The following is an 18,541-nucleotide window of genomic DNA, read 5'->3' as shown; positions in this document are numbered from 1 at the left end:
CTGTGAGAAAATGAGCTCTTAACATTAAAATGATAATTATGTTTTAAAGAAACAAACTAACAATAATGTAAAATATAGTATTAGAAAGTGTATTTAATTTTTTTTTAAAAAATTAAAAAAAAATTAATGAACTAATCAAGTAATCAGTCAACTAGCCATCCAATTAACTAATCAATGCAGCCCAAAATAATGAGAATAAAAAATTAAAAAATGAATAGATGAAAAAATGAAAAAATATATAATAAAAAAATGAAAAAATAAAAATGGAAAATATTTTTTTTATTAAATAAGTTGATATAAAATATGTAAAAAAAAGTATTTATAAAAAAAATGTAAGTATGAATCTAGAGAAAAAAGTGAATGAAAATATGCACATATATATATCTATATCTATATATATATATATATATATATATATATATATATATATATATATATATATATATATATATACACATATAGAAAAATATATATGCACACATATATATAGAGAAAGAATTATATATATATATGCACACACACATATATATATATATATATATATATATATATATATATATATATATATATATATATATATAGATATATATATTGTAATGTTCGGGGGACCAGGTAGATCGCAGGACACAGGCTTTTCATACAACAAAGGGTTTATTAACTTAAATAGCTTTACAGCAGCCAAAAACAAAAGGAAAAAGATTTGTAGTCTCACCGACTTGCAAAGTCCAGAACAGCTGTCCTTATCAGAAACAGAGCTTGGTCTTGATGGCAGGTAGCTTCTCCTGCCAGGAGCCTTCCAAACAGGACACTGCTGTCCACTTCATTTGCTGCAACCCAACATAAACACCATCCACCATGTCTTCTCCACTCCTCCACACCCTTCTACCACTTCCTGTCTTGCTTTTAAAGACACTTCCTTAACAGGTGGGTTACTCAATTTTATTCCCTTAAAGAGACCACAACCCAAACAGAGGGGAAATATAGCGTCCTTCCAGGACCCAGCCACGGCGTCCATTACATATCCCCCCCCTGTGCCCCAACGCCAAGGAGGTGGAGGCAACAGTGGAGCTCAAACAATGGACTCGGGAGAGGGCATCTGCATTTTGATGCAGTCTCCCGGGCCTATGCTCCACTACAAATTTAAATTCCTGGAGTGCCAGGAACCACCGGGTGACCCTGGCATTAGTCCCTTTTCCCTGTCTCAGCCATGTTAAAGGGGCATGGTCAGAAATCAGCCTAAACTTCCTCCCCAAAAGGTAATATCTAAGGGATTCCAGAGCCCACTTAATGGCCAGACACTCTCGTTCAACTATGGCATAGTTTTTCTCTGCTGGTGTTAACTTCCTGCTGAGGAAGACTATCGGGTGTTCCTCGCCATGAATAACCTGTGACAACACTGCTCCCAATCCTACATCGGAAGCATCAGTCTGGACAACAAACTCTTTTGAAAAATTAGGTGCTACCAGGACAGGGTGTTGGCACAGCGCCGACTTGAGCTCCAAAAAAGCCTTCTCAGCGTCTGCATTCCACTCCACCATGACCGATTTCCGACCCTTAGTCAGATCGGTCAACGGAGCCGCCAACGTGGCAAAGTTGGGTACAAACCTCCTGTAGTATCCCACCATGCCCAGGAATGCACGTACCTGCTTTTTTGTGAGGGGGCGGGGCCAATTCTGTATAGCCTCTATCTTGTTGACCTGCGGTTTCACTACCCCTCTACCCACGATATAACCCAGGTATTTCACCTCCTCCATTCCCAAAGCACATTTTTCAGGGTTTATTGTAAACCCCTCCTTCCAAAGAGAGTCCAGCACTGCCTGCACTTTGGGCAAATGTGATTCCCAGTCTTTGCTAAAAATGACTATATCGTCCAAGTATACTGAGGCATACTTCCGGTGAGATCGTAAAATCCTATCCATTGCTCTCTGGAACGTGGCTGGAGCAGTTTGCAATCCAAAAGGCATCCTTTTGTACTGAAAACTCCCCTCCGGGGTAGAAAAAGCAGTTTTCTCTCTAGCAGCCTTAGTCAATGGGATTTGCCAATACCCCTTGGTAAGGTCTAACGTAGTGATATACCTGGCTGGACCTAGTCTCTCGATAAGCTCATCTACCCGGGGCATGGGGTAGGCATCAAACCGGGAAACTTCATTAAGTTTCCGGAAATCATTGCAGAATCGCAGAGTTCCGTTGGGCTTCGGTACCAACACAATCGGGCTCGACCACTCACTCTGCGATTCCTCAATAATCCCTAGGTCTAACATCTTTTTTACTTCCTCTGAAACGGCCTTCCTTTGAGCCTCTGGGATGCGGTAAGGCCGGACAAAAACTTTGACACCTGGTTCTGTGATAATATCATGCTCTATGACACTAGTGAGCCCTGGCAAGTCTGAAAATTTTTCTTTATTTCGCTGCAAGAACTCCTTTGCTTGCTGACTTTGGGTTTTAGACAGGGTCTTTGCTACTTGGACACTCTCCACCCCAACCCGAGGCTCAAGTTTTGTACTAGCAAGGGAGGTTGCTGGTTCCCTGTCTGTCCAGGGCTTTAACAAGTTTACATGATATATCTGGAAGGGTTTCCTCTTGCCTGGCTGGTGGACTCTATAATTTACCTCTCCCATTTTTTCTACAACCTCGAAAGGGCCTTGCCATCTGGCCAAGAATTTACTTTCCACAGTGGGAATCAACACTGCTACTCGATCCCCCACTTGAAAGTTCCTAATTTTGGCTGCCCTATTATAGACCCGTCGTTGAGCCTCCTGGGCTTTTTGTAAGTGTTCCTTAACTAGCGGCATCACAGTTCGGATCCTCTCCTGCATTTGAGAGACATATTCAAGAACACTTTTATGCTGAATTGGTTCACTTTCCCATTCTTCTTTAACAAAGTCCAGTAATCCACGAGGTCTCCGCCCATATACCAATTCAAAGGGCGAAAACCCAGTGGAGGCCTGGGGCACTTCTCGGATAGCGAACAGGAGAGCTGGTAACAGGCAGTCCCAGTCTTTCCCATCCCTTTGTACCACTCTCTTGAGCATAGACTTAAGGGTCTTATTAAAACGTTCTACCAATCCATCTGTTTGGGGATGGTAGACCGATGTGCGCAGCTGCTTAATCCGGAACAGTCTGCATACATCGGCCATAACCTTCGACATAAAAGGGGTGCCCTGGTCTGTGAGTATTTCCTTGGGAAAACCCGTCCGTGTAAACAACTGGAATAACTCCCGTGCAATAGCCTTAGAGGAGGTATTCCGCAGGGGTAGTGCCTCAGGATAACAGGTGGCATAGTCGAGGATCACTAGTATGTAAGAATGACCTCGAGCCGACTTTACCAAGGGACCCACTATATCCATGGCTATCCTTTCGAATGGGACCTCAATTATGGGCAGAGGGACCAACGGGCTCCGGAAATGGGTCGCCGGAGCGGTCAACTGACAGGTGGGACAAGAGGTACAGTATCTCCTTACCTCTGCTTTCAAGCCTGGCCAGTAAAACCGGTCGGCGATCCGTGCCTCCGTCTTTTCAACTCCCAGGTGTCCCCCTAAAACATCATCATGGGCCAGGTCCAGGACCTTGCGTCTATATTGTTGGGGTACCAATAATTGTTCTACCACATTTTCTCTCACTTTAGTAACCCGATAAAGCAATTCATTACATATTGAAAAATGTGGCCACCGCTCATTAGCACCTGGCTCTTGGGGCTCCCCATTTATTACTACAACCTGTTCCCGTGCCCTGGCCAAAGTGGGGTCCTGCATCTGGGCAGTACCAAATGCCCCCTGGGGAACACCCAAATCTGGCAAGTCAGGGGTAGAGGCCATTTCCTCATCGTCTTCCCCCAGCATTACCTGAAGCGGGGAAGGTTCCCCCCCCTCAGTGTTCAGGTAGGTCTGAGAACCCCACATATTGACATCTTTAACAGTATCAGCACTATTTTCATCATTATTAACCAAAGTCTTGGCGTTTTTATCAACTGGGTCCATATTATGAACATGTGGCATCTCAGGGTTATTACCCTCTACAACAGGAACAGAGGGACTAGTTTCTTCCCAGTCTCTGGACCTTTCAGATAGTTCTCCTTGTCTCCAAAGTTTTGCAAATAATGGACAGTCTCGTCCTATGATAACGTCATGTACCAAGTTCTTTACCACCCCCACCTCTTGAGTACCAGTGCCACATGCTGTGGAGATGGACACCGAGATGAGAGGGTACTCTCTAGTGTCCCCATGAATGCAGACAACCCGCAAAATTTTGCTTACCGGACCGATCTTCCCAATTACTCTAGGGTGAACCAGGGTTACCATGCTTCCAGAGTCCAGCAAGGCCCATGCAGGGTGGTTGTTCACTTGGACTTCACACTCAAAATTCCTCTCTCCAAGGTCAAGATGTGTTGTACATGATTTATGGGCATAAAAAGACCCCCTCCGAAGAACCCCGCATTCCATGGGTTCTTCCTGCAATGGGCAGTGGGCCCGGGTATGGCCCCAGGCATGACATCGCCAACATTGTACATCCCCTCCTCTCCGATCAGGAACAGGTCGCTGAGGGGGTAACGGGTGTGACTCTTGGCCTTCCGGGGTGTTGGTTCCAGGGCTCCTGGGGACATCCGTTCGAAGGGCGGCAGTTGATCGGAAGGGCCGTGGCAGACTGGGCCCTTGACGCTTGGTGGGGCCAAGCAGATCCTCCACCACCGTATATCGTTCCACCATCTCAACAAGGCCGTTCGCGGTTTTGGGGTCTCCATGACTGACCCACCGTTGAAGGTCATCTGGCAGTGACCTTAAGTATCGGTCCAGCACGATCCGCTCCACAATTTGGGGGCCAGACAACACTTCGGGCTGCAGCCATTTTTTTACTAGTTGCACCAGGTCATGCATTTGAGATCGCGGTGGCCGGTTTGAACGATACTTCCATTGGTGCACTCGTTGGGCCCGAACGGCCGTAGTCACCCCCAACCGAGCCAGTATTTCTGCCTTTAGTGTTTGATAATTTTTAGCATCTTCTGGTGGTAGGTCAAAATAGGCTTTTTGAGAATCTCCGGTGAGGAACGGAGCAATTAAGCCGGCCCACTGGTCCTGGGGCCACCCTTCTCTCTCTGCCGTCCTCTCAAATGTTGCTAGAAACGCCTCTACGTCATCACTCGGGGACAACTTCTGCAAGAAATGGCTTGCCCTTATGGTCACCTGGTTGCCAGGGGCAACGGCCACTTGTTCACGGCCCTGAGACAGCTGCTGCACTGCTTCTTTTAAGGCCGCCATCTGAGCCTGCATAACCTCTTGTTGGGTCGCTAGCTGGGCTGCTAACTGGGCCACCAACAGGCGAGTATTTTCTTGCTGCAAAGCCAGTGCCTCGTTGTGCTGCGTTGCTAAGCGCTGATTAGCTTCCTCATGGCGGGTCTGCGCTTGTATATTCGCCAAGGACAGCTGTTTAATTAGCTCCTCCATGGTTTCAGCTTTCCGCAGTTGTGCAGCTTTAACCCAGGACATAAATTCACTGTACTGTCCCTTTAAATGCCAGTTCAAATCCACAAAAAAAAAAATAGCAAGAAAAAATGCCTGTTACTTTGTCCTGCCCGCATTCTCCACCACTTGTAATGTTCGGGGGACCAGGTAGATCGCAGGACACAGGCTTTTCATACAACAAAGGGTTTATTAACTTAAATAGCTTTACAGCAGCCAAAAACAAAAGGAAAAAGATTTGTAGTCTCACCGACTTGCAAAGTCCAGAACAGCTGTCCTTATCAGAAACAGAGCTTGGTCTTGATGGCAGGTAGCTTCTCCTGCCAGGAGCCTTCCAAACAGGACACTGCTGTCCACTTCATTTGCTGCAACCCAACATAAACACCATCCACCATGTCTTCTCCACTCCTCCACACCCTTCTACCACTTCCTGTCTTGCTTTTAAAGACACTTCCTTAACAGGTGGGTTACTCAATTTTATTCCCTTAAAGAGACCACAACCCAAACAGAGGGGAAATATAGCGTCCTTCCAGGACCCAGCCACGGCGTCCATTACAATATATAGATATAGATATTATGACTTATCAAAGCGTAATTACCATACTATATACAGTATGTTGTACTTACTTATGAATGAATCTATGTGTGGAGTGTTTTATTTTCTTTAAGACTATAAGGATACTATGAAAGATTTTATAATGAGAAAGAATTATTAAGACAGACCAAAAAGGAAAATATATACATATACATACACACACACACACATAAAACACACATATGCAACATACATATACATACATGCATATTTGCACATGCGTATGCATGTGCATACATACACACCCCTATGTATATACACACATATATATATTCAATCCGTGTTATTCTGTGCATTATGAGAAAATGATTAAAAGAAAAGGCCTCTAGGCGCAAGGGTATATAAGGTGTAGATCCAGAACGTCTCCCTTTCACAGAGACGCTTGAATCGCTCTGCCACAGGGAGAGTCATGCATATCTGTTCGACAATCCCAACCCAGCGTCCAACAGTGGAGCTCTGGTGGAAGGTCTTAAAATGTTTGGGGATAGTCAAGTCAGAGTCACCCCCAATGGACCTTCTGTGTTCTCGGAACCTTTTGCGCAAGGTCCGGATAGTGTGGCCTACATAAAGTAGGCCACATGGACAGGTTACACAGTATACTACAAATTCAGAAGAACAATTGTATAAATCATTTAAGGAGTAGGTTTTCCCTTTTGAAGTAAAAGATTTTTGGCTGTGTGTCACAACAAAGCTACAAATCAGGCAGTTTTTTACACTGATACATGCCTTTGGTGGACAAAAAAAGGAGGAATTGTGTGGGTTTTGTTTTAGATTGTTTAAGTTTACTGGGTGCAATAGGGCTCTTTATTGTTTTGGCTTTACAATATGTGAGTTTTAGTACACTGGAAAGAGATGGCTTTAATAGGGGGTCTTCCAATAGTATGTTCCAGTGTCTCTTGAAAATGCCTTCAATTTTTTTATGTTGGGCATGAACTTGTGTGATGAACCTAGTTGTTTGAATTTGGGTGGGAGCAGTTGTTTTAGAATGAATTAGATTTTTATGAGGTTACCTTTTGTGGTTTAGTCTACATTACATGTACAATTATGTTTCAGGCAATTAAACTGGCTTTTAGGGATATTTGAGATCCATCTGGGGTTATGGCAACTGTCAAAGTGAAGATATGAATTTGCTGCTGTGGGCTTAGTGTAATTTTTTGCATAAATGGTATTAGCGGATGATAAAGTTCAAGGTCTAGGAAAGTCGGGCTATCCGGGCTGCAGACGGAGGTGAAGGAGAGTCCTAGGTCATTGGAATTACAATGGTTGAAAAATTCCATTATACGTGAATCGGGTCCATCCCAGATGATAATTATGTCATCTATTTAGCGTCCCAGAAGACAATGTTTTTTGAGAAGGGAGTGTTATTCCAGATGTATGAGTCTTCCCATCAACATCACAGAAACTGAGACGCTCTCCTGCGATCCTGTTCAAGACTTGCTTTGTTTTGTGAAGAAGAGGAGTGGTGAACTGAGACCTTGTATTGATTATAGGGGTCTCAATCGTTTCACAATTAAGAATGCCTATCAGATTCTGTTGCTAACTGAATTATTTGACCGCCTCCAGGGAGCAACAGTTTTCACGAAGCTTGATTTGAGAGGGGCATACAATCTTGTGAGGATTAAGGAGGTGAGGCGACGAGTACCTTGTAATGCCTTTTGGCCTTTGTAACGCCTTGCCAGTTTTTCAGGAATTTATTAACAATGTTCTCCAAGATCTGTTGCAGCTATGTGTGGTGGTTTATCTCGATGATATCCTCTTATTTTCCTCCCTGGAAAGTCCCTAGGGAGCCACCACACAGATGTCTGTCGTGTGCTTTCTTTAGCCCTGAAAGAATGGAGACATCTCCTCGAAGGAACCACTGTGCCGGTTCTCATTCTTACTTACCATAAGAATCTCTTTTCTTGTCAAGTTTCAGAAACATTGTCTCATTCAGGGCTGAAGCCTTGTCACAACAATTTTCCTCCACTTCCAAGTTGAAGTCAGTTCCGGTTCCTGTGATTCCTACTGATCGCATTCTGGCTACGATTCGCACCAGTCTCACTTCTCCTTTGGGTGACAAAATTCTAGCTGCTCGGGTTCATGCTCCTCCTGAGAAACCTTGTGACCGCTCCTTTGTCCCAGAGAGTCTCTGTATTGCCGTGCTCCAGACTTACCATTCTCCCAAGGCTGCTGGCCACCCTGGGAAGAATCAACTCTTTTGGGCCATTTCTCAACAATTCTGGTGGCCTAGTCTACGTGCTGATGTAACTGCCTTCGTAAATGCCTGTTTCGTGTATGTTCAGAGTAATACTCCACAACACCTTCCAGTGGACCTCCTCCAACCCATAACCAATGGAGAGGCCCTGGACCCACTTGTCTATGGATTTCATTGTGGAGTTACCCAACTCCCAGGGCAAGATAGTTATCTCACCTCGGACAGGGTAGTCAGTTTGTGTGCCGGTTCTGGCGAGCCTTTTGTGCACAGTTGGAAATTCAGCTTGCTTTCTCCTCTGCTTATCACCCGTAGTTTAATGAGGCAGCAGAACGTGCCAATCAGTCCTTGGAGCAATTCCTACGTTGCTATATTTCTGATCATCATAACAACTGGTCAGACCTATTACCGCGGGCAGAGTTTTCTCAAAACAGTGCCTTGAATTCTGCTTCCCGATTGTCTACGTTTATGGCGAATTATGGTTTCCAACCTTCCATGTTGCCTGACTTGTTTGTTCCGCAGAGTATTCTTGTGTTAGAGGAGCATCTCCGTGGTCTTCGTTCCACTTGGGCACAGGTCCAGGAGGCTTTGCAACATGCTAATGATAGGTATAGACTCCATGCTGACCGCAGACGCCTGCCTGCGCCTTCCTACCAGGTTGGGGACAGGGTCTGGCTGTCATCTCGCAACCTCCGACTTCATGTTCCCTCACTGATTTCCGCACCTCGGTTTATTGGGCCTTTCTATATTCTTTGCAGGATTAACCCAGTGGCTTACACATTAGACCTTCCTTCCAATATGCGTATTTTGAATGTATTTCATGTCTCCTTATTAAAACCATTGGTCTGCAACCACTTTACCACCTCGGTGCCATGTCCTCACCCTGTACAGGTTGAGAACCTTGAGGGAGTCAACAGTCCATTGTTGACTCCCATAGGTTCCATGGGTGCATACAGTACCTGGAACCAGTACCTGGTTCATTCGAAAGGGTATGGTCCGGAACAACACTCTTGGGTATCATCGTCGGGCGTACATGCCCCTGTCCTCCGCCATGATTTCCATAGATATTTTCGTCCCAAGCCTGGTGATCCTCCGAGGGGGAGGGGTCGTTGAGGAGGGGGAACTGTCAGGGCTGGGCTCAGCTCTTCCTTCTCTGAGGTGGCTGCTCAGCTGTCGGCTAATTGCCAGCTCCTATCTCTGCACAGTTACTCAGCTGTTGATGATATCTTGCTCATCAGTCCTGCCTACTTAAGCCGTCCAGTCCAGAGGAGCTCTGCCTTTGCCTTGGTCAACATCACAGAAACTGATGCGCTCTCCTGCAATCCTGTTCAAGATTTGCTTTGCTGACATCCCTTCTGGCTCCAGATCCTGCTTGCTGTTCCACTTCATTGATCCCTGACTTCTAGCTTGGCTGACTATCCGTTCCGTTTGCTGAACTTTGGCTATGTTTTTACTACGTTTGTTCTTTTTACTTTTATTATTAAACAAGTGTGATTTAACTGCACTTCTGTCTCGGCCTGATTTCATGGTTTCTGACAGTGGATTGCTAGGTAGGCATATGTAAGTGGCTTTATCAGATAGGAGTCTGCAAGCTTCCTTGAGATAAGTGTCTCTAATTTGTAGGACAATACCGCCTCCCTTATCTGCTGGTTTAATTATGATGGAAGAATTTTTGGTTCGATTTTTGAGGGATGATCTTTCTTGTGGAGTAAGATTATTGGCCACTCGGTGAGGAGTGGTGGGTTTGCACATCCCTTTTATATCGGAGTATACCCCCTGGTAAAAATTGTGTATAAAGGGGTCTTTTACATGACTAGGGTTAAATACTGATTTGGGCTGGAACGTGGTGTGTTGTATGGGGGGGGGGGGGGGGGATGGGGAGGTGATGAGAAGTATACGTATCATTGTCATCATTGTAAAGTTCTTCTAATATGGCTAGACATGATGCATCTGGACTGTTGTTGGGTGTGGAATCTTGTGACAAGTCCTCAATGTCTGGGCTGACAGTAGCAATGTTTATAGTGGATTTAATATTGTAAAACCTTTTAACTGTCAGATTGCAAACAAATTTGTTGAGGTCAACAAAAAGAGTAAATGGATTGGGATATGTGGTAGGGGCAAAGTTTAGGCCTTTGTTTATTAGCGAAGTATCTTATGAAGTTAATAAAAAAAGTGTAAAAATATATTTAGAAATATATGAAATCTCGCGCTTATGGAGAGAAAACAGTGGGGAAGAACTTCTGTCTTTACCAATATGTATGCCTCTACCATGACCCTCCCACCACCATGCTTGACTGTAGGCAAGAGACACTTGTCTTTGTACTCCTCACCTGGTTGCCACCACACACACTTGACACCATCTGAACCAAATAAGTTTATCTTGAGCTCATCAGACCACAGGACAGGTTCCAATAATCCATGTCCTTAGTCTGCTTGTCTTCAGCAAACTGACAGCGAGCTTTCTTGTGCATCATCTCTAGAAGAGGCTTCCCTCTGGGACATGCAGACCAATTTGATGCAGCGTGCAGCATATGGTCTGAGCACTGACAGGCTGACCTCCACCCTCTCAACCTTTGCAGCAATGATGGCAGCACTCATATGTCTATTTCCCAAAACCAGCCTCTGCATATGATGCTGAGCACGAGTACTCAACTTCTTTGGTCGACCATGGTGAGGCCTGCTCTGAGTGGGACATGTCCTGTTAAACCGCTGTATGGTCTTGGCCACTGTGCAGCTTAGTTTCAGGGACTTCACAATCTTCTTATAGCCTAGGCCATCTTTATGTAGAGCAACCATTCTTTTTTTTTTTCAGATCTTCAGAGAATTCTTTGCCATAAGGTGCCATTTTGAACTTCCAGTGACCAGTATGAGAAAGTGAGAGCGATAACACTAAATTTAACACAACTGTCCCCCATTCACACATGAGACCTTGTAACACTAACATGACATAGGGAGGGAAAATGGCTAATTGGGCCCAATTTGGACATTTTCACATGGGGTGTACTCCCTTTTGTTGCCAGCAGTTTAGACATTAATGGCTGTGTGTTGAGTTATTTTGAGGGGACAGCAAATTTACATTGTTATACAAGCTGTACACTCACTACTTTACATTGTAGTAAAGTGTAATTTCTGCCATGTTGTCACATGAAAAGATATAATAAAATATTTATAAAAAAAAAAAAAAAAAAAAAAAATATATATATATATATATATATATATATATATATATATATATATATATATATATATATAAAATTAAAAATGAATAATAAAAATAAAAAGTGTAAAAGATAATGTGAAGAAAATTATATAAAATAGAAAAAATAAAAAAAGGGATAACAGGAGGGATTGTAAGAGCATTAAATCATAGTAGGTTAAAAAAAAAGTAAAGTAAAGAAATTATTATATAGACATATGTGCCACACACATGCATAAACCAATTTATATATATGCAATACATACAATGCATTCAATAACATCTAATGTTATAGCAAGGGGAAAAAAAGGGAGGAAAGGGGTGGACTTATTGGAGGGGGGGGGGGGGGGAAAGGGAAAGGGGAAGGATAGTGAGATATGTGTTATGTCTCCTGCTTGAAATATGACAGTGTCAAAGCTGCTGGACAAATAACTTCTGAGAGAATACAAGTAAAACAACGATGTTTGTCACACTAAGGCACTCCCAGATGTAAGCAGGGATACTGATATAGGCAAGTTAACCTTTTAACCAAACACAATAATTAAATATATGCTATGGATGGGAAGTGGGGAAATGGTGAGAGGATGATGTAGCTAACCTCAGGAATAGTGACAATCTGGAGATCAGCACTGGAAAGGCAGCAAGCTGAAGAGCAGAAGTTACTCTGGTAATAGATATAAACTCGTTATACATATCAATTCCATATGATGTCGGTCTCAGGGCAGTACAATACTTTCTAACTCAAGATCCTCTTATTAATTCAAAACAGGCCAACTTCATTATTGATTCAACACAATTCTGTCTGACACATAATTACTTTTGCTTTGACTCTAAGTTCTGCCTTCAAATTTAGGGCACAGCTATGGGTGCAAATTTTGGGCCTAGCTATGCCAATGTAGCCATGGGGCTATGGGAAGACTCATACTTTGGGATCCCTTGACCAAAAATATTGTCTTCCTGGGATGCTAAATAGACAACATAATTATCATCTGGGACGGACCCGATTCATCTACAATGGAATTTTCCACCAATTGTAATTCCAATGACGTAGAGCTCTCCTTCACCTCCGTCTGCAGCCTGGATAGCCTGGCTTTCCTAGACCTGGACCTTCATTATACCGCTAATATAATTTATGCAAAAAATTACGCTAAGCCCACAGCAGAAAATTCGTATCTTCACTTTGACAGTTGCCATGACCCCAGATGGATTTCAAATATCCCTAAAAGCCAGTTTAATTGCCTGAAACGTAATTATACACGTAATGTAGACTATACCAGACAAGGTAGCCTCCTAAAAATCTAATTTGAGGACAAAGGATACCCGTCAATTCTAGTCCAAAAACTTCCTAGATGACACATCTACCACCTATCCAGGAGATCGCTCTCATTCTAAAGCAACTGCTCCCACCCAAATCCAAACAACTAGGTTCATCACGTAATTTCATGCCCAATATAAAAAGAAGGAAGGCATTTTCAAGAGACACTGGAACATACTATTGGAAGACTCCCTATTAAAGCCATCTCTTTCCAGTGTACCAAAAATCACATATCATAAATCCAAAAACATAAAGAGCCATATCGCACCCAGTAAACTTAAACCTGCTAAAACAAAACCCACACCATCTTTCGCTTTTATGTCCATCAAAGGCATGTATCAATGTAAAAAACTACAATGTCTAACTTGTAGCTTTGTGACACACAGCCAAAAATCCTTTACTACAAAAGGGAAAACCTACTAATTTCTACAATTGTTCTTCTGAATTTGTAATATACTGTGTTACCTGTCCATGTGGCTGGCTTTATGTAGGCCGCACTATCTGGACCTTGTGCAAAAGGTTCGGAGAACAGAGAAGGTCCATTGAGAGTGACTCTAACTTAACTATCCCTAAACATTTTAAGACCTTTCACCAGAGCTCCACTGTTGGACTCCAGGTTTGGATTGTCAAACAGATATCCAATTTAAGCGTCAAGCTGCGAAAGGGAGACGTTCTGGATCTACACCTTAGATACCCTTGTGCCTAGAGGCTTAAACTAAGGCATAGAGATCAATTCTCTTCTACAACCATATTCTATTTAATATTCCAGCTAACTCATCTAAAAATCTAAAATTCCCTATATATCTTAGTCCAAAAATTATAATTAACCTCCAAATAAGCAACAATTATGTGCGTATTCATAAACTAGTGCACATACGTTAGTATTGTGCATATAGAGCATGCGCCTGCTTTTTGAGTATGTGTAAATGTATATTTTCTTTTAATAATTTTCTCATAATACACAGAATAACATGGATTGAATATATGTGTGTAAATGTATGGGGGGGGGGGGGGTGTATGCACATGCATACTCATGTGCATATACGCATGTATGTATATGTGTGTTGCATATGTGTGTGTATGTATATATATATATATATCTCTTCCTTTTGGTCCATCTTAATAATTATTTCTCATTATATATTCTTCCATAGTACCCTTATAGTCTTAAAGAAAATAAAACATTCCACACATAGAATCATCTATAAGTAAGTACAACATATATAGTATAGTCATTATGCTTTGATAAGTTTAGATTTTTATAGACCTGTTTTTCAAAATGTCTCCCTATAGATATACAGTATATCACAAAAGTGAGTACACCCCCCACATTTTTGTAAATATTTTACTATATCTTTTCATGTGACAACACTGAAGAAATTACACTTTGCTACAATGTAAAGTAGTGAGCGTACAGCTTATATAACAGTGTAAATTTGCTGTCCCCTCAAAATAACTCAACACACAGCCATTAATGTCTAATCCGCTGGCAACAAAAGTGAGTACACCCTTAAGTGAAAATGTTCAAATTGGGCCCAAATTGTCCATATTTTGTGTGACCACCATTATTTTCCAGCACTGCCTTAACTATCTTGGGCATGGAGTTCACCAGAGCTTCACAGGTTGTCACAAGAGTCCTCTTCCACCCCTCCATGACGACATCACGGAGCTGGTGGATGGTAGAGACCTTGCGCTCCTCCACCTTCCATTTAAGGATGCTCCACAGATGCTTAATTTAGGTCTGGAGACATGCCTGGTCAGTCCATCACCTTTACCCTCAGCTTCTTTAGCAAGGCAGTGGCCGTCTTGGAGGTGTGTTTGGGGTCAGTATCATGTTGGAATACTGCCCTGCGGCCCAGTCTTCAAAGGGAGGGGATCATGCTCTGCTTCAGTAAGTCACAGCACATGTTGACATTCATGGTCCCCTCAAACTGTAGCTCCCCAGTGTCGAAGCACTCATGCAGCCCCAGACCATGACACTCCCACCACTATGCTTGACTGTAGGCAGAACACACTTGTCTTTGTGCTCCTCACCTGGTTGCCGCCACACACACTTCACATCATCTGTACAAAAAAGTTTATCTTGGTCTCATCAGACCACAGGACATGGTTCCAGTAATCCATGTCCTTAGTCTGCTTGTCTTCAGAAAACTGTTTGCGGGTTTTCTTGTGCATCATCTTTAGAAGAGGCTTCCTTCTGGAACAATGGCCATGCAGACCAATTTGATGCAGTGTGCAGTCTGAGCACTGGCAGGCTGACCCCTTCAACCTCTGCAGCAGTGCTGGCAGCACTCATATGTCTATTTCCCAAAGACAACCTCTGGATATGATGCTGAGCATGTGCACACAACTTCTTTGGTCGACCATGGCGATGCCTGTTCTAAGTGGAATCTGTCCTGTTAAAACGCTGTATGGTCTTGGCCACCGTGCTGCAGCTCAGTTTCAGGGTCTTGGCAACCTTCCTATAGCCTAGGCCATCTTTATGTAGAGCAACAATTTATTTTTTAGATCCTCAGAGAGTTATTTGCCATGAGGTGCCATGTTGAACTTCCAGGGACCAGTATGAGAGAGTGAGAGCAATAACACCTAATTTAAAACACCTGCTCCCCATTCACACTTGAGACCTTGTAACACCAATGAGTCCCATGGCATCAGGGAGGGAAATGGCTATTTGGCCCCTTTCACTTAGGGGTGTACTCACCCCTCACATTTTTGAAAATATTTTATTATATATTTTCATGTGACAACACTAAAGAAATGACACTTAACAATTAACCAATCAATTCATCAATTCATCTAAAAATAACGAGAAGAAAAAATGAAAAAATGAATAGTTGAAAAAATGAAAAAAAAAAAAAAATGAAAAAATAAAAATGGAAAAGAAAATGTTTTTTTTATATAAGTTGATATAAAATATCTTCTACATATTATATATATATACAGATTCATACTTACATTTTTATATATTTTTTAAAAATATTTTATATCAACTTATTTAATAAAAATAATTTCTTTTCCATCTTTATTTTTTAATTTTTTCTTCTTGTTATTTTTAGATGAATTGATCGGTTTATTGGTTGGCTAGTTGACTGATTTATTGATTAATTAATAATTAATTTGGTTTAATTTACTTAATACATTTTTCTTATACTATATATTACATTATTGTTTGTTTGTTTCTTTAAAACGTAATTATAATTTTAACGTTAAGAGCTAGTTTTCTCACAGTCTGTTTTTGTATGGATATTTTTTATAGATATTTAATAGATATTTATGTCCATAACATGCTTTCCTGGGCCAGCCACTATTCAGAGATATAATTTCTTATCTGTCCCGTCCCTCAACACCTTTGTTGTGGTTATTGCAACTGATGGGCGGGCCTAGTGATGTCACTGACTGGCCCTAATGTGTCAGCCCTACATAGCCACACTAAAGATGGCCGACAGTACTGCCTGAGGAAGGAGCACACAAGTTCCGAATGCATGCATCATCTTGTAACCACCCATCAGCAACCACTTGACACCAGGGATGTCCGGTTGACGATTTCCTCCTGCGTCCTCCACATCAAGCCTGGGACACCGGAAGCCACCGGAGCCGCCAAGCTCAATAGGAGTGCGCTGTACTAAAGCTGTCCTGGACTCTAGTGATATCTTCGGTTGCTACTAATGATGTGCCCACAAACCACTACTGTCTAGTGAGTGCATTTATGATTAAAATCTGCTTTTTCAACTACTACACTCAGATTGGCGCTGCTCTTTTGTTATTTATGTTTACAATGTCTATCAGCTACTCATCCTACAATTCAACAAAGAGCCTTGGAATGAAGGGAACTGTTAGGGTTTAAAAAGACATGATTTTGTTATATAATCACTAAGATAACGAATATATGTTATGCTGATTCACAGAGGGGGAAGTATTCTATAGTCCAGCAGGGGAGAACTGACCAGAGCTGACAACGCTGTTTGGGATTTCATTGCAGCAGTAACCCTGTTGTCAGCTCAAACAAGAACACATTCAATTCCTGGCAGATTAACAGTAATATTTCAGTATTTGCAGTTTTAAATGAGAATAAACAATGGGAAATGTGCATGTACTGCAGAGATGTACTGAATATTTTTTACAGACATATGATATAAGGACTTTATGGAAGCCTCAGGATATTAAGTTACACAAATGTAGCATGTCAGAAACCATCTAGTTCTGGAGACAGCAGTGGTACATCTTGAACCCAGAGTAGTTACACCAATCTTAGCATAACAATAAAATATAACTGAGCTTTGGGTTTCAAACAATCATGAACAGAGAGTATCCATCAACTTGTTAAAAAAAAGAAATAAAACATTGATGTAATTTCCTTTCTGGACACAAGATTAATCTACAACATCAATCATGGTCCTAATGTTTGAGGGGTAAAGACAGCCGTTCCTTACCTTGTTCTATGCTGTGGGTGTAGAACGTAAACACCATCAGGATATTTCTCAGTAACTGTTTCACGATCCAAATTAGCCAGTGCTCGAGCAGCATGGGAAGACTGGATAACATATGGAGATTTCATGGCTTCAGCCAAGAGTGATACCCAGCCTAAGGGATAAAGAATGTATCTGAACCATTGCAAATAACTAGAAGGCATTTACTGCTGTCTGCTTTTAAACTGTAAATGGACTTTAAAAAATACGCTGTACTAAAACCATATAGGCAGCTTACATTGCAAGGAAATGTGCTCTTTGCTAAAGGAATTTTCCCTTAGCCTAGTGAATGTAGTGAAAATTCCCTTTGCAAAGATCAACCAATCACAATATTATTATTATACAGAATTTACAGTGGGGAAAATAATTATTTGATCCTCTGCAGATTTTGTATGTTTACCCATTTAGAAAAAAATTAACGATCTATAATCTTTTATCATAGGTGTATTTTAAATGATAGAGACAGAATATCAACCACAAATCCAGAAAAAAAACCCACATAGAACAAATGCTATAAATTAAGTTGCAATTCAGTGAATATAAGTATTTGATCCCAAAGCAAAAGATGACTTAGTACTTGGAAAAACCTTTGTTGGCAAGCACAGAGGTAAGACGTTTCTTGTAGTTGGTGACTAGGTTTGCACACATCTCAGGTGGGAATTTGATTCACTCTTCTTTACAGATCTTCTCTAAATCCTTAAGGTTTTTTGGCTGTCTCTTGGCGACTCGAAGTTTCAGCTACTGCCATAAATTTTCTATAGGATTATGGTCTGGAGGCTGACTTAGCCACTCCATGACCTTAATGTACTTATTTTTGTGCCACTTCTTTGTTGCCTTGGTGGTATGGTTTGGGTTATTGTCATGCTGGAAGATCCATCCATGACCCATCTTCAGTGTTCTGGCTGAGGGAAGAAGGTTCTCATCCAAGATATTACAATACATGGCCTGTCCATTGGCCCCTTATAGCATTGTGTTTCCACCTCCAAGCTTGACTGTAGGGATAGTGTACTTAGGGTCATAGTCAGCATTTTCCTTTCTTCCAACGCAGCAAGTGGAGTTAATGCCAAAGAGTTTAATTTTGGTATCATCAGACTACGGCATTTTCTCCCAATCTTTCTCTGAATCATTTAGATGTTAATTGGCATGACTATACATGTGCCTTCTTGAGGAGGGGGACTCCCTGTGTTTGAAGGAAGAAAAATGCTGAATATGACCCTAAGAACACCATCCCTATAGTGAAGCATGGAGGTGGAAACATTATTCTTTAGGGCTGTTTCTCTGCTAAAGGTCTTCAATGTGAACCTTCTTCCCTGGGCCAGATCACT

The 18,541-nt window shown here is 42.0% G+C and overlaps 1 protein-coding gene across 1 annotated transcript in view; it reads right to left on the bottom strand.

The window, feature by feature from the left end:
- SERAC1 (serine active site containing 1) overlaps positions 1-18,541 on the bottom strand; it is a 171,410-nt gene that overhangs the window by 38,705 nt on the left and 114,164 nt on the right. The window contains exon 11 of the mRNA XM_077486271.1: positions 17,181-17,331. Within this exon, the coding sequence (XP_077342397.1) occupies positions 17,181-17,331 (151 nt within the window). The remainder of the gene's footprint in view (positions 1-17,180; positions 17,332-18,541) is intronic.

The sequence above is a fragment of the Lithobates pipiens genome, unplaced genomic scaffold (genome assembly GCF_037356315.1).
Source record: "Lithobates pipiens isolate NorthernLeopardFrog02 unplaced genomic scaffold, aLitPip1_a1.2 Scaffold_18, whole genome shotgun sequence".
Lineage (NCBI taxonomy): Eukaryota > Metazoa > Chordata > Amphibia > Anura > Ranidae > Lithobates > Lithobates pipiens.
Note: the sequence above shows the minus strand (reverse complement) of the source record. Positions and strands in the feature narration are given on the sequence as shown.